General features: G+C 47.4%; 1 protein-coding gene across 6 annotated transcripts in view; it reads left to right on the top strand.

Annotated features, from left to right (window-relative positions):
- The window catches only part of LOC129855561 (protein RUFY3-like), an 86,930-nt gene that overhangs the window by 12,143 nt on the left and 60,966 nt on the right, over positions 1-13,821 (top strand). For 4 of the 6 annotated variants that reach the window (XM_055923354.1, XM_055923350.1, XM_055923351.1 and 1 more), the window contains exon 2: positions 11,733-11,906. In XM_055923354.1, coding sequence (XP_055779329.1) covers positions 11,733-11,906 — 174 coding nt within the window. Of the gene's footprint in view, positions 1-641; positions 1,343-11,732; positions 11,907-13,821 lie in introns of those variants that run through there. The other 2 variants (XM_055923352.1, XM_055923353.1) reach the window with 2 other exon arrangements.

Here is a 13,821-nt window from a genome sequence, read left to right as displayed (position 1 = left end):
GATTCAGAGGGGTTGGGTTTACTGTGGAAGACACAGCACCTCTCTGATTCAGAGGGGTTGGGTTTACTGTGGAAGACACAGCACCTCTCTGATTCAGAGGGGTTGGGTTTACTGTGGAAGAAACAGCACCTCTCAGAGGGGTTGGGTTTACTGTGGAAGACACAGCACCTCTCTGAGGGGTTGGGTTTACTGTGGAAGACACAGCACCTCTCTGAGGGGTTGGGTCTACTGTGGAAGACACAGCACCTCTCTGATTCAGAGAGGGTTGGGTTTACTGTGGAAGACACAGCACCTCTCAGAGGGGTAGGGTTAACTGTGGAAGACACAGCACCTCTCAGAGGGGTTGGGTTTACTGTGGAAGACGCAGCACCTCTCAGATTCAGAGGGGTTGGGTTAACTGTGGCATTATCCTATAAATACTGGTGGCTGAGTAAAGTGGTGCTTCTCAGCTCAGTGTTTGATTAATAGTTCTAACCTGCCAGGAAATCTGGCTGATGCCAGAGAGCGACGAGCCATCCATGCCTCCCTTCCTGCATCAAAGATGCCCTCCCTCTCTCCCTGCAACAAATGGGCATCATGGGAATTAGTCCCTTCCCCCTCCCCATGCACCATCTGGTCAGGTGATGTTACTCTTTTACCCAGCTAGCTCATTATCAGGCAGCCATCTTGGTCAACACCCACTCTGCTGTCTGTCAGAGGAGCAGCGACTCACTGCCTGCACACAACCAATCCTGTGAGGGCTAGCCGAAACGAGAGGAGAGGGGCAGAGGCAGAGCCCACCAAAGGAGAGGCTGTCATTCCAGCGGAGCAGAGACCTAGCGCTGTTATCCCAGTACCCAGGCCGCGCCCAGGCAGAGACCTAGCGTTGTTATCCCAGGCCCGCGCTGCGGAGGAGAGAGCAGGGCTGCAGCTTTTGTTGAGACAAGACGCACACTGGCTTTTTCTCCTCACTCCTCCGTTAAAAACGGGAGTGCGTGAAGGGGGGAGGAGGCACGGAGAGGAAGAAGAGAAATAACACCATCCTTTTATATCTGGGGAGACTGCTGTCGTTCAGCACAAATTCTCTCCATCCCCCCTCTTTGCGGCCTTTGCGTCGCCTGGACAGAGAGAGCGTTCCTGCTTTGTTGCCGTTCGTCTCTCAGCCCCTCTATTCGCTGAGTCATCATGGCAGACGTGACGCCTCAGGCCGATGCCCCGACCCCCACCACTGACAAGATCACGCAGGCGGCCCGGGAGACCATCTATCTGTGTAACTTCCGCGTGTCGGTGGACGGAGAATGGCTCTGTCTCAGGGAGCTCAACGACATCTCTCTCACCCCAGACCCAGAGCCAGCCCACGAAGGTAGGTGATGGACTGTAACATGGACAGAGGGGGGGGTCCTGATCCTAGATCAATACTCCTACTGAGACTCCGTATGACCTGATCCTAGATCAACACTCCTACTGAGACTCTGTATGACCTGATCCTAGATCACCACTCCTACTGAGACTCTGTATGACCTGATCCTAGATCACCACTCCTACTGAGACTCTGTATGACCTGATCCTAGATCACCACTCCTACTGAGAGACTGTATGACCTGATCCTAGATCAACACTCTTACTGAGACTCTGTATGACCTGATCCTAGATCAACACTCCTACTGAGACTCCGTATGACCTGATCCTAGATCAACACTCCTACTGAGACTCCGTATGACCTGATCCTAGATCAACACTCCTACTGAGACTCCGTATGACCTGATCCTAGATCAACACTCCTACTGAGAATCCGTATGACCTGATCCTAGATCAACACTCCTACTGAGACTCTGTATGACCTGATCCTAGATCAACACTCCTACTGAGAATCCGTATGACCTGATCCTAGATCACCACTCCTACTGAGACTCTGTATGACCTGATCCTAGATCAATACTCCTGCTGAGACTCTGTATGACCTGATCCTAGAACAACACTCCTACTGAGACTCTGTATGACCTCATCCTAGATCAACACTCCTACTGCGACTCTGTATGACCTGATCCTAGATCACCACTCCTACTGAGACTCTTTATGACCTGATCCTAGATCAACACTCCTACTGAGACTCTGTATGACCTGATCCTAGATCACCACTCCTACTCAGACTCTATATGACCTGATCCTAGATCAACACTCCTACTGAGACTCTTTATGACCTGATCCTAGATCACCACTCCTACTGAGACTCTTTATGAATACAGGCCCTCGTAATGTCGTCATGTCAGAGTCTCCCAGCGCTCGGTAACTCGCTGATTGAACTCTATGATTACATGGTGTTCTCTCTGAGCCATAGAGGAGGCTTGTGTTGAACAGGGAGGAGCAGAGTGGTGTGGCTACGCTGTCCCCCCAATTCATCCTGTTGTCCTGCATGCGGGTATTTTAAATGTGCTCACCCTAGGTGTGGTGAGGTGCTGCTTGGAAATAAGGTGTGTATTTCAAACTAGATCCTGGGTCCTGTAGTGGGGGTCCTATAGGGGGGGGTCCTGTATGAGGGGTCCTGTAGGGGGGGTCCTGTGTGTCCTGTAGGGGGGGTCCTGTGTGTCCTGTAGGGGGGGGGGGTGTCCTGTGTGTCCTGTGGGGGGGGTCCTGTGTGTCCTGTGGGGGGGGTCCTGTGTGTCCTGTGGGGGGGGTCCTGTGTGTCCTGTAGGGGGGGGGTCCTGTAGGAGGGGGGGGTCCTGTAGGGGTCTTGTGTATTGTCCGTTGAGAAGCTTTGATGCCACCAGTCGGCCATATTTGCACTCCCAGCAGGAGGAATGGAATTTTACAGTATTTCAATTAAATGTTTAAAGAAGAAAATGACATGTATTTTGTTGTTGTAGTGGAGATCTATAAAAATATATATTTTTGTTTAGCTCATAATTAAATGTTAAAGTATGCATTAATGTGTCTTAAATAAAATAAAAATGGCAAAAACATGTAGACATTAATAAATGGATTCTTATAACTTCCTAAATATATTTGACAACGGAGGGGGAGAGCCAAGATGGAGGCTAGTTTCAACACAGCGCCTCCTATCTGTCATCTAGTGTATATATTAATCATAGAATTTTACCCATTTAATTTATTCAACATGAATATTGTTCATTTTTAGACATGGTTTTAAACAATATAATATTTAAACACGTCACATTACCAGAGTGGGATCTCTGCTACTTTCTATGAGCACCACCAAAACAGTGAATCGGGAAATGGTCAAAGGGAACTCCCTCTGCTGGGCATTTGTTATTATTATTATTGAACCTTTAATTGAACCTTTAATTGAACCTTTAATTGAACCTTTAATTGAACCTTTAATTTAACCTTTTCTTTAACTAGGCAGTTAAGAACTAATTCTTATTTACAATGACGGCCTACCCAAAAGGCAAAAGACCTCAATCAAGTTGTAGAAACATCTCAAGGATAGAGCGCATTGGGTTCTATAACTGATTTGAAGTATTGTTTGTCAGATCGTAATTGGGATGTTTAGTTTTATGTTCCTTTTTGATTTTTATTTCATTATGCTCAGTGACATGTTTTTTAAATGAGAGTTTGTCATCAAGCCAGATACCATTATATTTGTAGGACGGAATTCGCTCAATTTGTGTACTAGAGACGTCCTCTCTCTCTCTGTCTATTGGTAGTAGGTCCTCTCTCTGTCTATTGGTAGTAGGTCCTCTCTCTCTCTCTGTCTATTGGTAGTAGGTCCTCTCTCTCTCTCTGTCTAGTGGTAGTAGGTCCTCTCTCTCTCTCTGTCTAGTGGTAGTAGGTCCTCTCTCTCTCTCTGTCTAGTGGTAGTAGGTCCTCTCTCTCTCTCTGTCTATTGGTAGTAGGTCCTCTCTCTCTCTCTCTGTCTATTGGTAGTAGGTCCTCTCTCTCTCTCTGTCTATTGGTAGTAGGTCCTCTCTCTCTCTCTGTCTAGTGGTAGTAGGTCCTCTCTCTCTCTCTCTGTCTAGTGGTAGTAGGTCCTCTCTCTCTCTCTGTCTAGTGGTAGTAGGTCCTCTCTCTCTCTCTCTGTCTAGTGGTAGTAGGTCCTCTCTCTCTCTCTGTCTAGTGGTAGTAGGTCCTCTCTCTCTCTCTGTCTAGTGGTAGTAGGTCCTCTCTCTCTCTCTCTGTCTATTGGTAGTAGGTCCTCTCTCTCTCTCTCTGTCTAGTGGTAGTAGGTCCTCTCTCTCTCTCTGTCTAGTGGTAGTAGGTCCTCTCTCTCTCTCTGTCTATTGGTAGTAGGTCCTCTCTCTCTCTCTGTCTAGTGGTAGTAGGTCCTCTCTCTCTCTCTGTCTAGTGGTAGTAGGTCCTCTCTCTCTCTCTGTCTAGTGGTAGTAGGTCCTCTCTCTCTCTCTGTCTATTGGTAGTAGGTCCTCTCTCTCTCTCTGTCTAGTGGTAGTAGGTCCTCTCTCTGTCTAGTGGTAGTAGGTCCTCTCTCTGTCTAGTGGTAGTAGGTCCTCTCTCTGTCTATTGGTAGTAGGTCCTCTCTCTCTCTCTGTCTATTGGTAGTAGGTCCTCTCTCTCTCTCTGTCTAGTGGTAGTAGGTCCTCTCTCTGTCTAGTGGTAGTAGGTCCTCTCTCTGTCTAGTGGTAGTAGGTCCTCTCTCTCTCTCTGTCTAGTGGTAGTAGGTCCTCTCTCTCTCTCTCTGTCTAGTGGTAGTAGGTCCTCTCTCTCTCTCTCTGTCTAGTGGTAGTAGGTCCTCTCTCTGTCTAGTGGTAGTAGGTCCTCTCTCTCTCTCTGTCTATTGGTAGTAGGTCCTCTCTCTCTCTCTGTCTATTGGTAGTAGGTCCTCTCTCTCTCTCTGTCTATTGGTAGTAGGTCCTCTCTCTCTCTCTGTCTATTGGTAGTAGGTCCTCTCTCTGTCTATTGGTAGTAGGTCCTCTCTCTCTCTCTGTCTATTGGTAGTAGGTCCTCTCTCTCTCTCTGTCTATTGGTAGTAGGTCCTCTCTCTCTCTCTGTCTATTGGTAGTAGGTCCTCTCTCTCTCTCTGTCTATTGGTAGTAGGTCCTCTCTCTCTCTCTGTCTATTGGTAGTAGGTCCTCTCTCTCTCTCTCTGTCTAGTGGTAGTAGGTCCTCTCTCTCTCTCTGTCTAGTGGTAGTAGGTCCTCTCTCTCTCTCTGTCTAGTGGTAGTAGGTCCTCTCTCTCTCTCTGTCTAGTGGTAGTAGGTCCTCTCTCTCTCTCTGTCTAGTGGTAGTAGGTCCTCTCTCTCTCTCTGTCTAGTGGTAGTAGGTCCTCTCTCTCTCTCTGTCTAGTGGTAGTAGGTCCTCTCTCTCTCTCTGTCTATTGGTAGTAGGTCCTCTCTCTGTCTATTGGTAGTAGGTCCTCTCTCTGTCTAGTGGTAGTAGGTCCTCTCTCTCTCTCTGTCTAGTGGTAGTAGGTCCTCTCTCTCTCTCTGTCTATTGGTAGTAGGTCCTCTCTCTCTCTCTGTCTATTGGTAGTAGGTCCTCTCTCTCTCTCTGTCTATTGGTAGTAGGTCCTCTCTCTCTCTCTGTCTATTGGTAGTAGGTCCTCTCTCTGTCTAGTGGTAGTAGGTCCTCTCTCTCTCTCTCTGTCTATTGGGAGTAGGTCCTCTCTCTCTCTCTGTCTATTGGGAGCAGAGACGTCCTCTCTCTGTCTAGTGGTAGTAGGTCCTCTCTCTCTCTCTGTCTATTGGTAGTAGGTCCTCTCTCTGTCTCTCTCTCTGTCTAGTGGTAGTAGGTCCTCTCTCTCTCTCTGTCTAGTGGTAGTAGGTCCTCTCTCTCTCTCTGTCTATTGGTAGTAGGTCCTCTCTCTCTCTCTGTCTAGTGGTAGTAGGTCCTCTCTCTCTCTCTGTCTATTGGTAGTAGGTCCTCTCTCTCTCTCTGTCTATTGGTAGTAGGTCCTCTCTCTGTCTATTGGTAGTAGGTCCTCTCTCTCTCTGTCTATTGGTAGTAGGTCCTCTCTCTCTCTCTGTCTAGTGGTAGTAGGTCCTCTCTCTCTCTCTGTCTAGTGGTAGTAGGTCCTCTCTCTCTCTCTGTCTAGTGGTAGTAGGTCCTCTCTCTCTCTCTGTCTATTGGTAGTAGGTCCTCTCTCTCTCTCTGTCTAGTGGTAGTAGGTCCTCTCTCTGTCTATTGGGAGTAGGTCCTCTCTCTCTCTCTGTCTAGTGGTAGTAGGTCCTCTCTCTCTCTCTGTCTAGTGGTAGTAGGTCCTCTCTCTCTCTCTGTCTATTGGTAGTAGGTCCTCTCTCTCTCTCTGTCTAGTGGTAGTAGGTCCTCTCTCTCTCTCTGTCTATTGGTAGTAGGTCCTCTCTCTCTCTCTGTCTATTGGGAGCAGAGACGTCCTCTCTGTCTATTGGTAGTAGGTCCTCTCTCTCTCTCTGTCTAGTGGTAGTAGGTCCTCTCTCTCTCTGTCTATTGGTAGTAGGTCCTCTCTCTCTCTCTGTCTAGTGGTAGTAGGTCCTCTCTCTCTCTCTGTCTAGTGGTAGTAGGTCCTCTCTCTCTCTCTGTCTAGTGGTAGTAGGTCCTCTCTCTCTCTCTGTCTAGTGGTAGTAGGTCCTCTCTCTCTCTCTGTCTAGTGGTAGTAGGTCCTCTCTCTCTCTCTGTCTAGTGGTAGTAGGTCCTCTCTCTCTCTCTGTCTATTGGTAGTAGGTCCTCTCTCTGTCTATTGGTAGTAGGTCCTCTCTCTGTCTAGTGGTAGTAGGTCCTCTCTCTCTCTCTGTCTAGTGGTAGTAGGTCCTCTCTCTCTCTCTGTCTATTGGTAGTAGGTCCTCTCTCTCTCTCTGTCTATTGGTAGTAGGTCCTCTCTCTCTCTCTGTCTATTGGTAGTAGGTCCTCTCTCTCTCTCTGTCTATTGGTAGTAGGTCCTCTCTCTGTCTAGTGGTAGTAGGTCCTCTCTCTCTCTCTCTGTCTATTGGGAGTAGGTCCTCTCTCTCTCTCTGTCTATTGGGAGCAGAGACGTCCTCTCTCTGTCTAGTGGTAGTAGGTCCTCTCTCTCTCTCTGTCTATTGGTAGTAGGTCCTCTCTCTGTCTCTCTCTCTGTCTAGTGGTAGTAGGTCCTCTCTCTCTCTCTGTCTAGTGGTAGTAGGTCCTCTCTCTCTCTCTGTCTATTGGTAGTAGGTCCTCTCTCTCTCTCTGTCTAGTGGTAGTAGGTCCTCTCTCTCTCTCTGTCTATTGGTAGTAGGTCCTCTCTCTCTCTCTGTCTATTGGTAGTAGGTCCTCTCTCTGTCTATTGGTAGTAGGTCCTCTCTCTCTCTGTCTATTGGTAGTAGGTCCTCTCTCTCTCTCTGTCTAGTGGTAGTAGGTCCTCTCTCTCTCTCTGTCTAGTGGTAGTAGGTCCTCTCTCTCTCTCTGTCTAGTGGTAGTAGGTCCTCTCTCTCTCTCTGTCTATTGGTAGTAGGTCCTCTCTCTCTCTCTGTCTAGTGGTAGTAGGTCCTCTCTCTGTCTATTGGGAGTAGGTCCTCTCTCTCTCTCTGTCTAGTGGTAGTAGGTCCTCTCTCTCTCTCTGTCTAGTGGTAGTAGGTCCTCTCTCTCTCTCTGTCTATTGGTAGTAGGTCCTCTCTCTCTCTCTGTCTAGTGGTAGTAGGTCCTCTCTCTCTCTCTGTCTATTGGTAGTAGGTCCTCTCTCTCTCTCTGTCTATTGGGAGCAGAGACGTCCTCTCTGTCTATTGGTAGTAGGTCCTCTCTCTCTCTCTGTCTAGTGGTAGTAGGTCCTCTCTCTCTCTGTCTATTGGTAGTAGGTCCTCTCTCTCTCTCTGTCTAGTGGTAGTAGGTCCTCTCTCTGTCTATTGGTAGTAGGTCCTCTCTCTCTCTCTGTCTATTGGTAGTAGGTCCTCTCTCTGTCTATTGGTAGTAGGTCCTCTCTCTCTCTCTGTCTAGTGGTAGTAGGTCCTCTCTCTCTCTCTGTCTAGTGGTAGTAGGTCCTCTCTCTCTCTCTGTCTATTGGTAGTAGGTCCTCTCTCTCTCTCTGTCTAGTGGTAGTAGGTCCTCTCTCTGTCTAGTGGTAGTAGGTCCTCTCTCTCTCTCTGTCTATTGGTAGTAGGTCCTCTCTCTCTCTCTCTGTCTAGTGGTAGTAGGTCCTCTCTCTCTCTCTGTCTATTGGTAGTAGGTCCTCTCTCTGTCTAGTGGTAGTAGGTCCTCTCTCTGTCTAGTGGTAGTAGGTCCTCTCTCTCTCTCTGTCTATTGGTAGTAGGTCCTCTCTCTGTCTATTGGTAGTAGGTCCTCTCTCTCTCTCTGTCTATTGGTAGTAGGTCCTCTCTCTCTCTCTGTCTATTGGTAGTAGGTCCTCTCTCTCTCTCTGTCTATTGGTAGTAGGTCCTCTCTCTGTCTATTGGTAGTAGGTCCTCTCTCTGTCTATTGGTAGTAGGTCCTCTCTCTGTCTATTGGTAGTAGGTCCTCTCTCTCTCTCTGTCTATTGGTAGTAGGTCCTCTCTCTGTCTCTGTCTATTGGTAGTAGGTCCTCTCTCTCTCTCTGTCTATTGGTAGTAGGTCCTCTCTCTCTCTCTGTCTATTGGTAGTAGGTCCTCTCTCTGTCTATTGGTAGTAGGTCCTCTCTCTGTCTATTGGTAGTAGGTCCTCTCTCTGTCTATTGGTAGTAGGTCCTCTCTCTGTCTCTGTCTATTGGTAGTAGGTCCTCTCTCTGTCTATTGGTAGTAGGTCCTCTCTCTGTCTCTGTCTATTGGTAGTAGGTCCTCTCTCTCTCTCTGTCTATTGGTAGTAGGTCCTCTCTCTCTCTCTGTCTATTGGTAGTAGGTCCTCTCTCTCTCTCTGTCTATTGGTAGTAGGTCCTCTCTCTGTCTATTGGTAGTAGGTCCTCTCTCTGTCTCTGTCTATTGGTAGTAGGTCCTCTCTCTCTCTCTGTCTAGTGGTAGTAGGTCCTCTCTCTCTCTCTGTCTAGTGGTAGTAGGTCCTCTCTCTCTCTCTGTCTATTGGTAGTAGGTCCTCTCTCTGTCTATTGGTAGTAGGTCCTCTCTCTGTCTATTGGTAGTAGGTCCTCTCTCTGTCTATTGGTAGTAGGTCCTCTCTCTCTCTCTGTCTATTGGTAGTAGGTCCTCTCTCTGTCTAGTGGTAGTAGGTCCTCTCTCTCTCTCTGTCTATTGGTAGTAGGTCCTCTCTCTCTCTCTGTCTATTGGTAGTAGGTCCTCTCTCTCTCTCTGTCTAGTGGTAGTAGGTCCTCTCTCTCTCTCTCTGTCTATTGGTAGTAGGTCCTCTCTCTGTCTAGTGGTAGTAGGTCCTCTCTCTCTCTCTGTCTATTGGTAGTAGGTCCTCTCTCTCTCTCTGTCTAGTGGTAGTAGGTCCTCTCTCTCTCTCTGTCTAGTGGTAGTAGGTCCTCTCTCTCTCTCTGTCTATTGGTAGTAGGTCCTCTCTCTCTCTCTGTCTAGTGGTAGTAGGTCCTCTCTCTCTCTCTGTCTATTGGTAGTAGGTCCTCTCTCTGTCTAGTGGTAGTAGGTCCTCTCTCTCTCTCTGTCTAGTGGTAGTAGGTCCTCTCTCTGTCTAGTGGTAGTAGGTCCTCTCTCTCTCTCTGTCTAGTGGTAGTAGGTCCTCTCTCTCTCTCTGTCTAGTGGTAGTAGGTCCTCTCTCTCTCTCTGTCTATTGGGAGCAGAGACGTCCTCTCTGTCTATTGGTAGTAGGTCCTCTCTCTCTCTCTGTCTAGTGGTAGTAGGTCCTCTCTCTCTCTCTGTCTATTGGTAGTAGGTCCTCTCTCTCTCTCTGTCTAGTGGTAGTAGGTCCTCTCTCTCTCTCTGTCTAGTGGTAGTAGGTCCTCTCTCTCTCTCTGTCTAGTGGTAGTAGGTCCTCTCTCTCTCTCTGTCTATTGGTAGTAGGTCCTCTCTCTCTCTCTGTCTAGTGGTAGTAGGTCCTCTCTCTCTCTCTGTCTATTGGTAGTAGGTCCTCTCTCTCTCTCTGTCTAGTGGTAGTAGGTCCTCTCTCTCTCTCTGTCTAGTGGTAGTAGGTCCTCTCTCTCTCTCTCTGTCTAGTGGTAGTAGGTCCTCTCTCTCTCTCTGTCTATTGGTAGTAGGTCCTCTCTCTCTCTCTGTCTATTGGGAGCAGAGACGTCCTCTCTGTCTATTGGTAGTAGGTCCTCTCTCTCTCTCTGTCTAGTGGTAGTAGGTCCTCTCTCTCTCTCTGTCTAGTGGTAGTAGGTCCTCTCTCTCTCTCTGTCTAGTGGTAGTAGGTCCTCTCTCTGTCTAGTGGTAGTAGGTCCTCTCTCTCTCTCTGTCTAGTGGTAGTAGGTCCTCTCTCTCTCTCTGTCTATTGGTAGTAGGTCCTCTCTCTGTCTAGTGGTAGTAGGTCCTCTCTCTCTCTCTGTCTATTGGTAGTAGGTCCTCTCTCTCTCTGTCTAGTGGTAGTAGGTCCTCTCTCTCTCTCTGTCTAGTGGTAGTAGGTCCTCTCTCTCTCTCTGTCTAGTGGTAGTAGGTCCTCTCTCTCTCTCTGTCTAGTGGTAGTAGGTCCTCTCTCTCTCTCTGTCTAGTGGTAGTAGGTCCTCTCTCTCTCTCTGTCTAGTGGTAGTAGGTCCTCTCTCTCTCTCTGTCTAGTGGTAGTAGGTCCTCTCTCTCTCTCTCTGTCTAGTGGTAGTAGGTCCTCTCTCTCTCTCTGTCTAGTGGTAGTAGGTCCTCTCTCTCTCTCTCTGTCTATTGGTAGTAGGTCCTCTCTCTCTCTCTCTGTCTAGTGGTAGTAGGTCCTCTCTCTCTCTCTGTCTAGTGGTAGTAGGTCCTCTCTCTCTCTCTCTGTCTAGTGGTAGTAGGTCCTCTCTCTCTCTCTCTGTCTATTGGTAGTAGGTCCTCTCTCTGTCTATTGGTAGTAGGTCCTCTCTCTCTCTCTCTGTCTATTGGTAGTAGGTCCTCTCTCTGTCTAGTGGTAGTAGGTCCTCTCTCTGTCTAGTGGTAGTAGGTCCTCTCTCTCTCTCTCTGTCTATTGGTAGTAGGTCCTCTCTCTCTCTCTCTGTCTATTGGTAGTAGGTCCTCTCTCTGTCTATTGGTAGTAGGTCCTCTCTCTCTCTCTCTGTCTATTGGTAGTAGGTCCTCTCTCTGTCTAGTGGTAGTAGGTCCTCTCTCTGTCTAGTGGTAGTAGGTCCTCTCTCTCTCTGTCTAGTGGTAGTAGGTCCTCTCTCTCTCTCTGTCTAGTGGTAGTAGGTCCTCTCTCTCTCTCTGTCTATTGGTAGTAGGTCCTCTCTCTCTCTCTGTCTATTGGTAGTAGGTCCTCTCTCTCTCTCTGTCTATTGGTAGTAGGTCCTCTCTCTCTCTCTGTCTATTGGTAGTAGGTCCTCTCTCTCTCTCTGTCTATTGGTAGTAGGTCCTCTCTCTGTCTAGTGGTAGCAGGTCCTCTCTCTCTCTCTGTCTAGTGGTAGTAGGTCCTCTCTCTCTCTCTGTCTAGTGGTAGTAGGTCCTCTCTCTCTCTCTGTCTATTGGTAGTAGGTCCTCTCTCTGTCTAGTGGTAGTAGGTCCTCTCTCTCTCTCTGTCTAGTGGTAGTAGGTCCTCTCTCTCTCTCTGTGTCTAGTGGTAGCAGGTGATCTCTCTCTCTGTGTCTAGTGGTAGCAGGTGATCTCTCTCTCTGTGTCTAGTGGTAGCAGGTGATCTCTCTCTGTGTCTAGTGGTAGCAGGTGATCTCTCTCTCTGTGTCTAGTGGTAGCAGGTGATCTCTCTCTGTGTCTAGTGGTAGCAGGTCACCTTCCCTTCTCAGTTTTGATATGCTCTGCTTTCAGCTGTTGCCATGGTGACCGATGTACTTTGTTTGTTGCTCAAATCTCTTTCTCTCCTATGTCTTCTGCCTCCTTTGTCCCTCTCTCTCTGTCCAGATCCGAAGGACCCTATAGCCATCGAGCGGTTGAACCTGATGAACATGGCTAAGATGAGTATCAAGGGTCTGATTGAGTCGGCCCTGAACCTGGGCAGAACCCTGGACTCGGACTACGCTCCGCTACAGCAGTTCTTCGTGGTCATGGAGCACTGCCTCAAACACGGACTCAAAAGTAAGGAGATGTTACAGCTAACCTATGTTATTGTTTGTTTCTAGCCTGATCCCAGATATGTTTGTTCTATCTTTACCAACTCGTTTAGGGTGACAATCTGATCCCAGATCTGTTTAGCGTGACAATCTGATCCCAGATCTGTTTGTTCTCTCTTTACCAACTCGTTTAGGGTGACAATCTGATCCCAGATCTGTTTGTTCTCTCTTTACCAACTCGTTTAGGGTGACAATCTGATCCCAGATCTGTTTGTTCTCTCTTTACCAACTCGTTTAGCGTGACAATCTGATCCCAGATCTGTTTAGCGTGACAATCTGATCCCAGATCTGTTTAGCGTGACAATCTGGTACCAGATCTGTTTGTTCTCTCTTACCAATTCGTTTAGCGTGACAATCTGATCCCAGATCTGTTTGTTCTCTCTTACCAATTCGTTTAGCGTGACAATCTGGTCCCAGATCTGTTTAGCGTGACAATCTGATCCCAGATCTGTTTAGCGTGACAATCTGGTACCAGATCTGTTTGTTCTCTCTTACCAATTCGTTTAGCGTGACAATCTGGTCCCAGATCTGTTTAGCGTGACAATCTGATCCCAGATCTGTTTAGCGTGACAATCTGGTACCAGATCTGTTTAGCGTGACAATCTGATCCCAGATCTGTTTAGCGTGACAATCTGATCCCAGATCTGTTTAGCGTGACAATCTGATCCCAGATCTGTTTAGCGTGACAATCTGATCCCAGATCTGTTTGTTCTCTCTTTACCAACTCGTTTAGGGTGACAATCTGATCCCAGATCTGTTTGTTCTCTCTTACCAATTCGTTTAGCGTGACAATCTGGTCCCAGATCTGTTTAGCGTGACAATCTGATCCCAGATCTGTTTAGCGTGACAATCTGGTACCAGATCTGTTTGTCACGCTAAACGAATTGGTAAGAGAGAACAATCTGATCCCAGATCTGTTTGTTCTCTCTTACCAATTCGTTTAGCGTGACAATCTGGTCCCAGATCTGTTTAGCGTGACAATCTGATCCCAGATCTGTTTAGCGTGACAATCTGATCCCAGATCTGTTTAGCGTGACAATCTGGTACCAGATCTGTTTGTTCTCTCTTACCAATTCGTTTAGCGTGACAATCTGATCCCAGATCTGTTTAGCGTGACAATCTGATCCCAGATCTGTTTAGCGTGACAATCTGATCCCAGATCTGTTTAGCGTGACAATCTGATCCCAGATCTGTTTAGCGTAGCAATCAGATCCCAGATCTGTTTGTTCTCTCTTTAATAACTCGTTTAGCGTGACAATCTGATCCCAGATCTGTTTGTTCTCTCTTACCAATTCGTTTAGCGTGACAATCTGATCCCAGATCTGTTTGTTCTCTCTTACCAATTCGTTTAGCGTGACAATCTGGTCCCAGATCTGTTTAGCGTGACAATCTGATCCCAGATCTGTTTAGCGTGACAATCTGATCCCAGATCTGTTTGTTCTCTCTTTACCAATTCGTTTAGCGTGACTATCTGGTTCCAGATCTGTTTGTTCTCGATGTTTATTCCTCCTTTGCAGTAATCTTTATCATAGTCGCATCCCTGCTGGTCCTACACAGTTATGATAATGATTCTCATAAGCCAAGGATGTACAGTGCTTTCGGAAAGTATTCACACCCCTTGAATTTTTCCACATTTTCTTGTCTTACAGCCTGAATTTAAAATGGATTAAATTCAGATTTTGTGTCACTGGCCTCTATACACAATACCCCATTAATGTCAAAGGAATTATGTTTCAAATTAATAAAAAATGAAAAGCTGAAATGTCTTGAGTCAATAAGTATTTAACCTCCTTTGTTATGCCAAGCCTCAATAAGTTCAGGAGTAAAAACGTGTTTTAACAAGTCACATAAGTTGCATGGACTCACTCTGTGTGGCAATA

Source organism: Salvelinus fontinalis, chromosome 5, assembly GCF_029448725.1.
Source record: "Salvelinus fontinalis isolate EN_2023a chromosome 5, ASM2944872v1, whole genome shotgun sequence".
In the NCBI taxonomy this organism is placed as follows: Eukaryota; Metazoa; Chordata; class Actinopteri; order Salmoniformes; family Salmonidae; genus Salvelinus; species Salvelinus fontinalis.
Note: the sequence above shows the minus strand (reverse complement) of the source record. Positions and strands in the feature narration are given on the sequence as shown.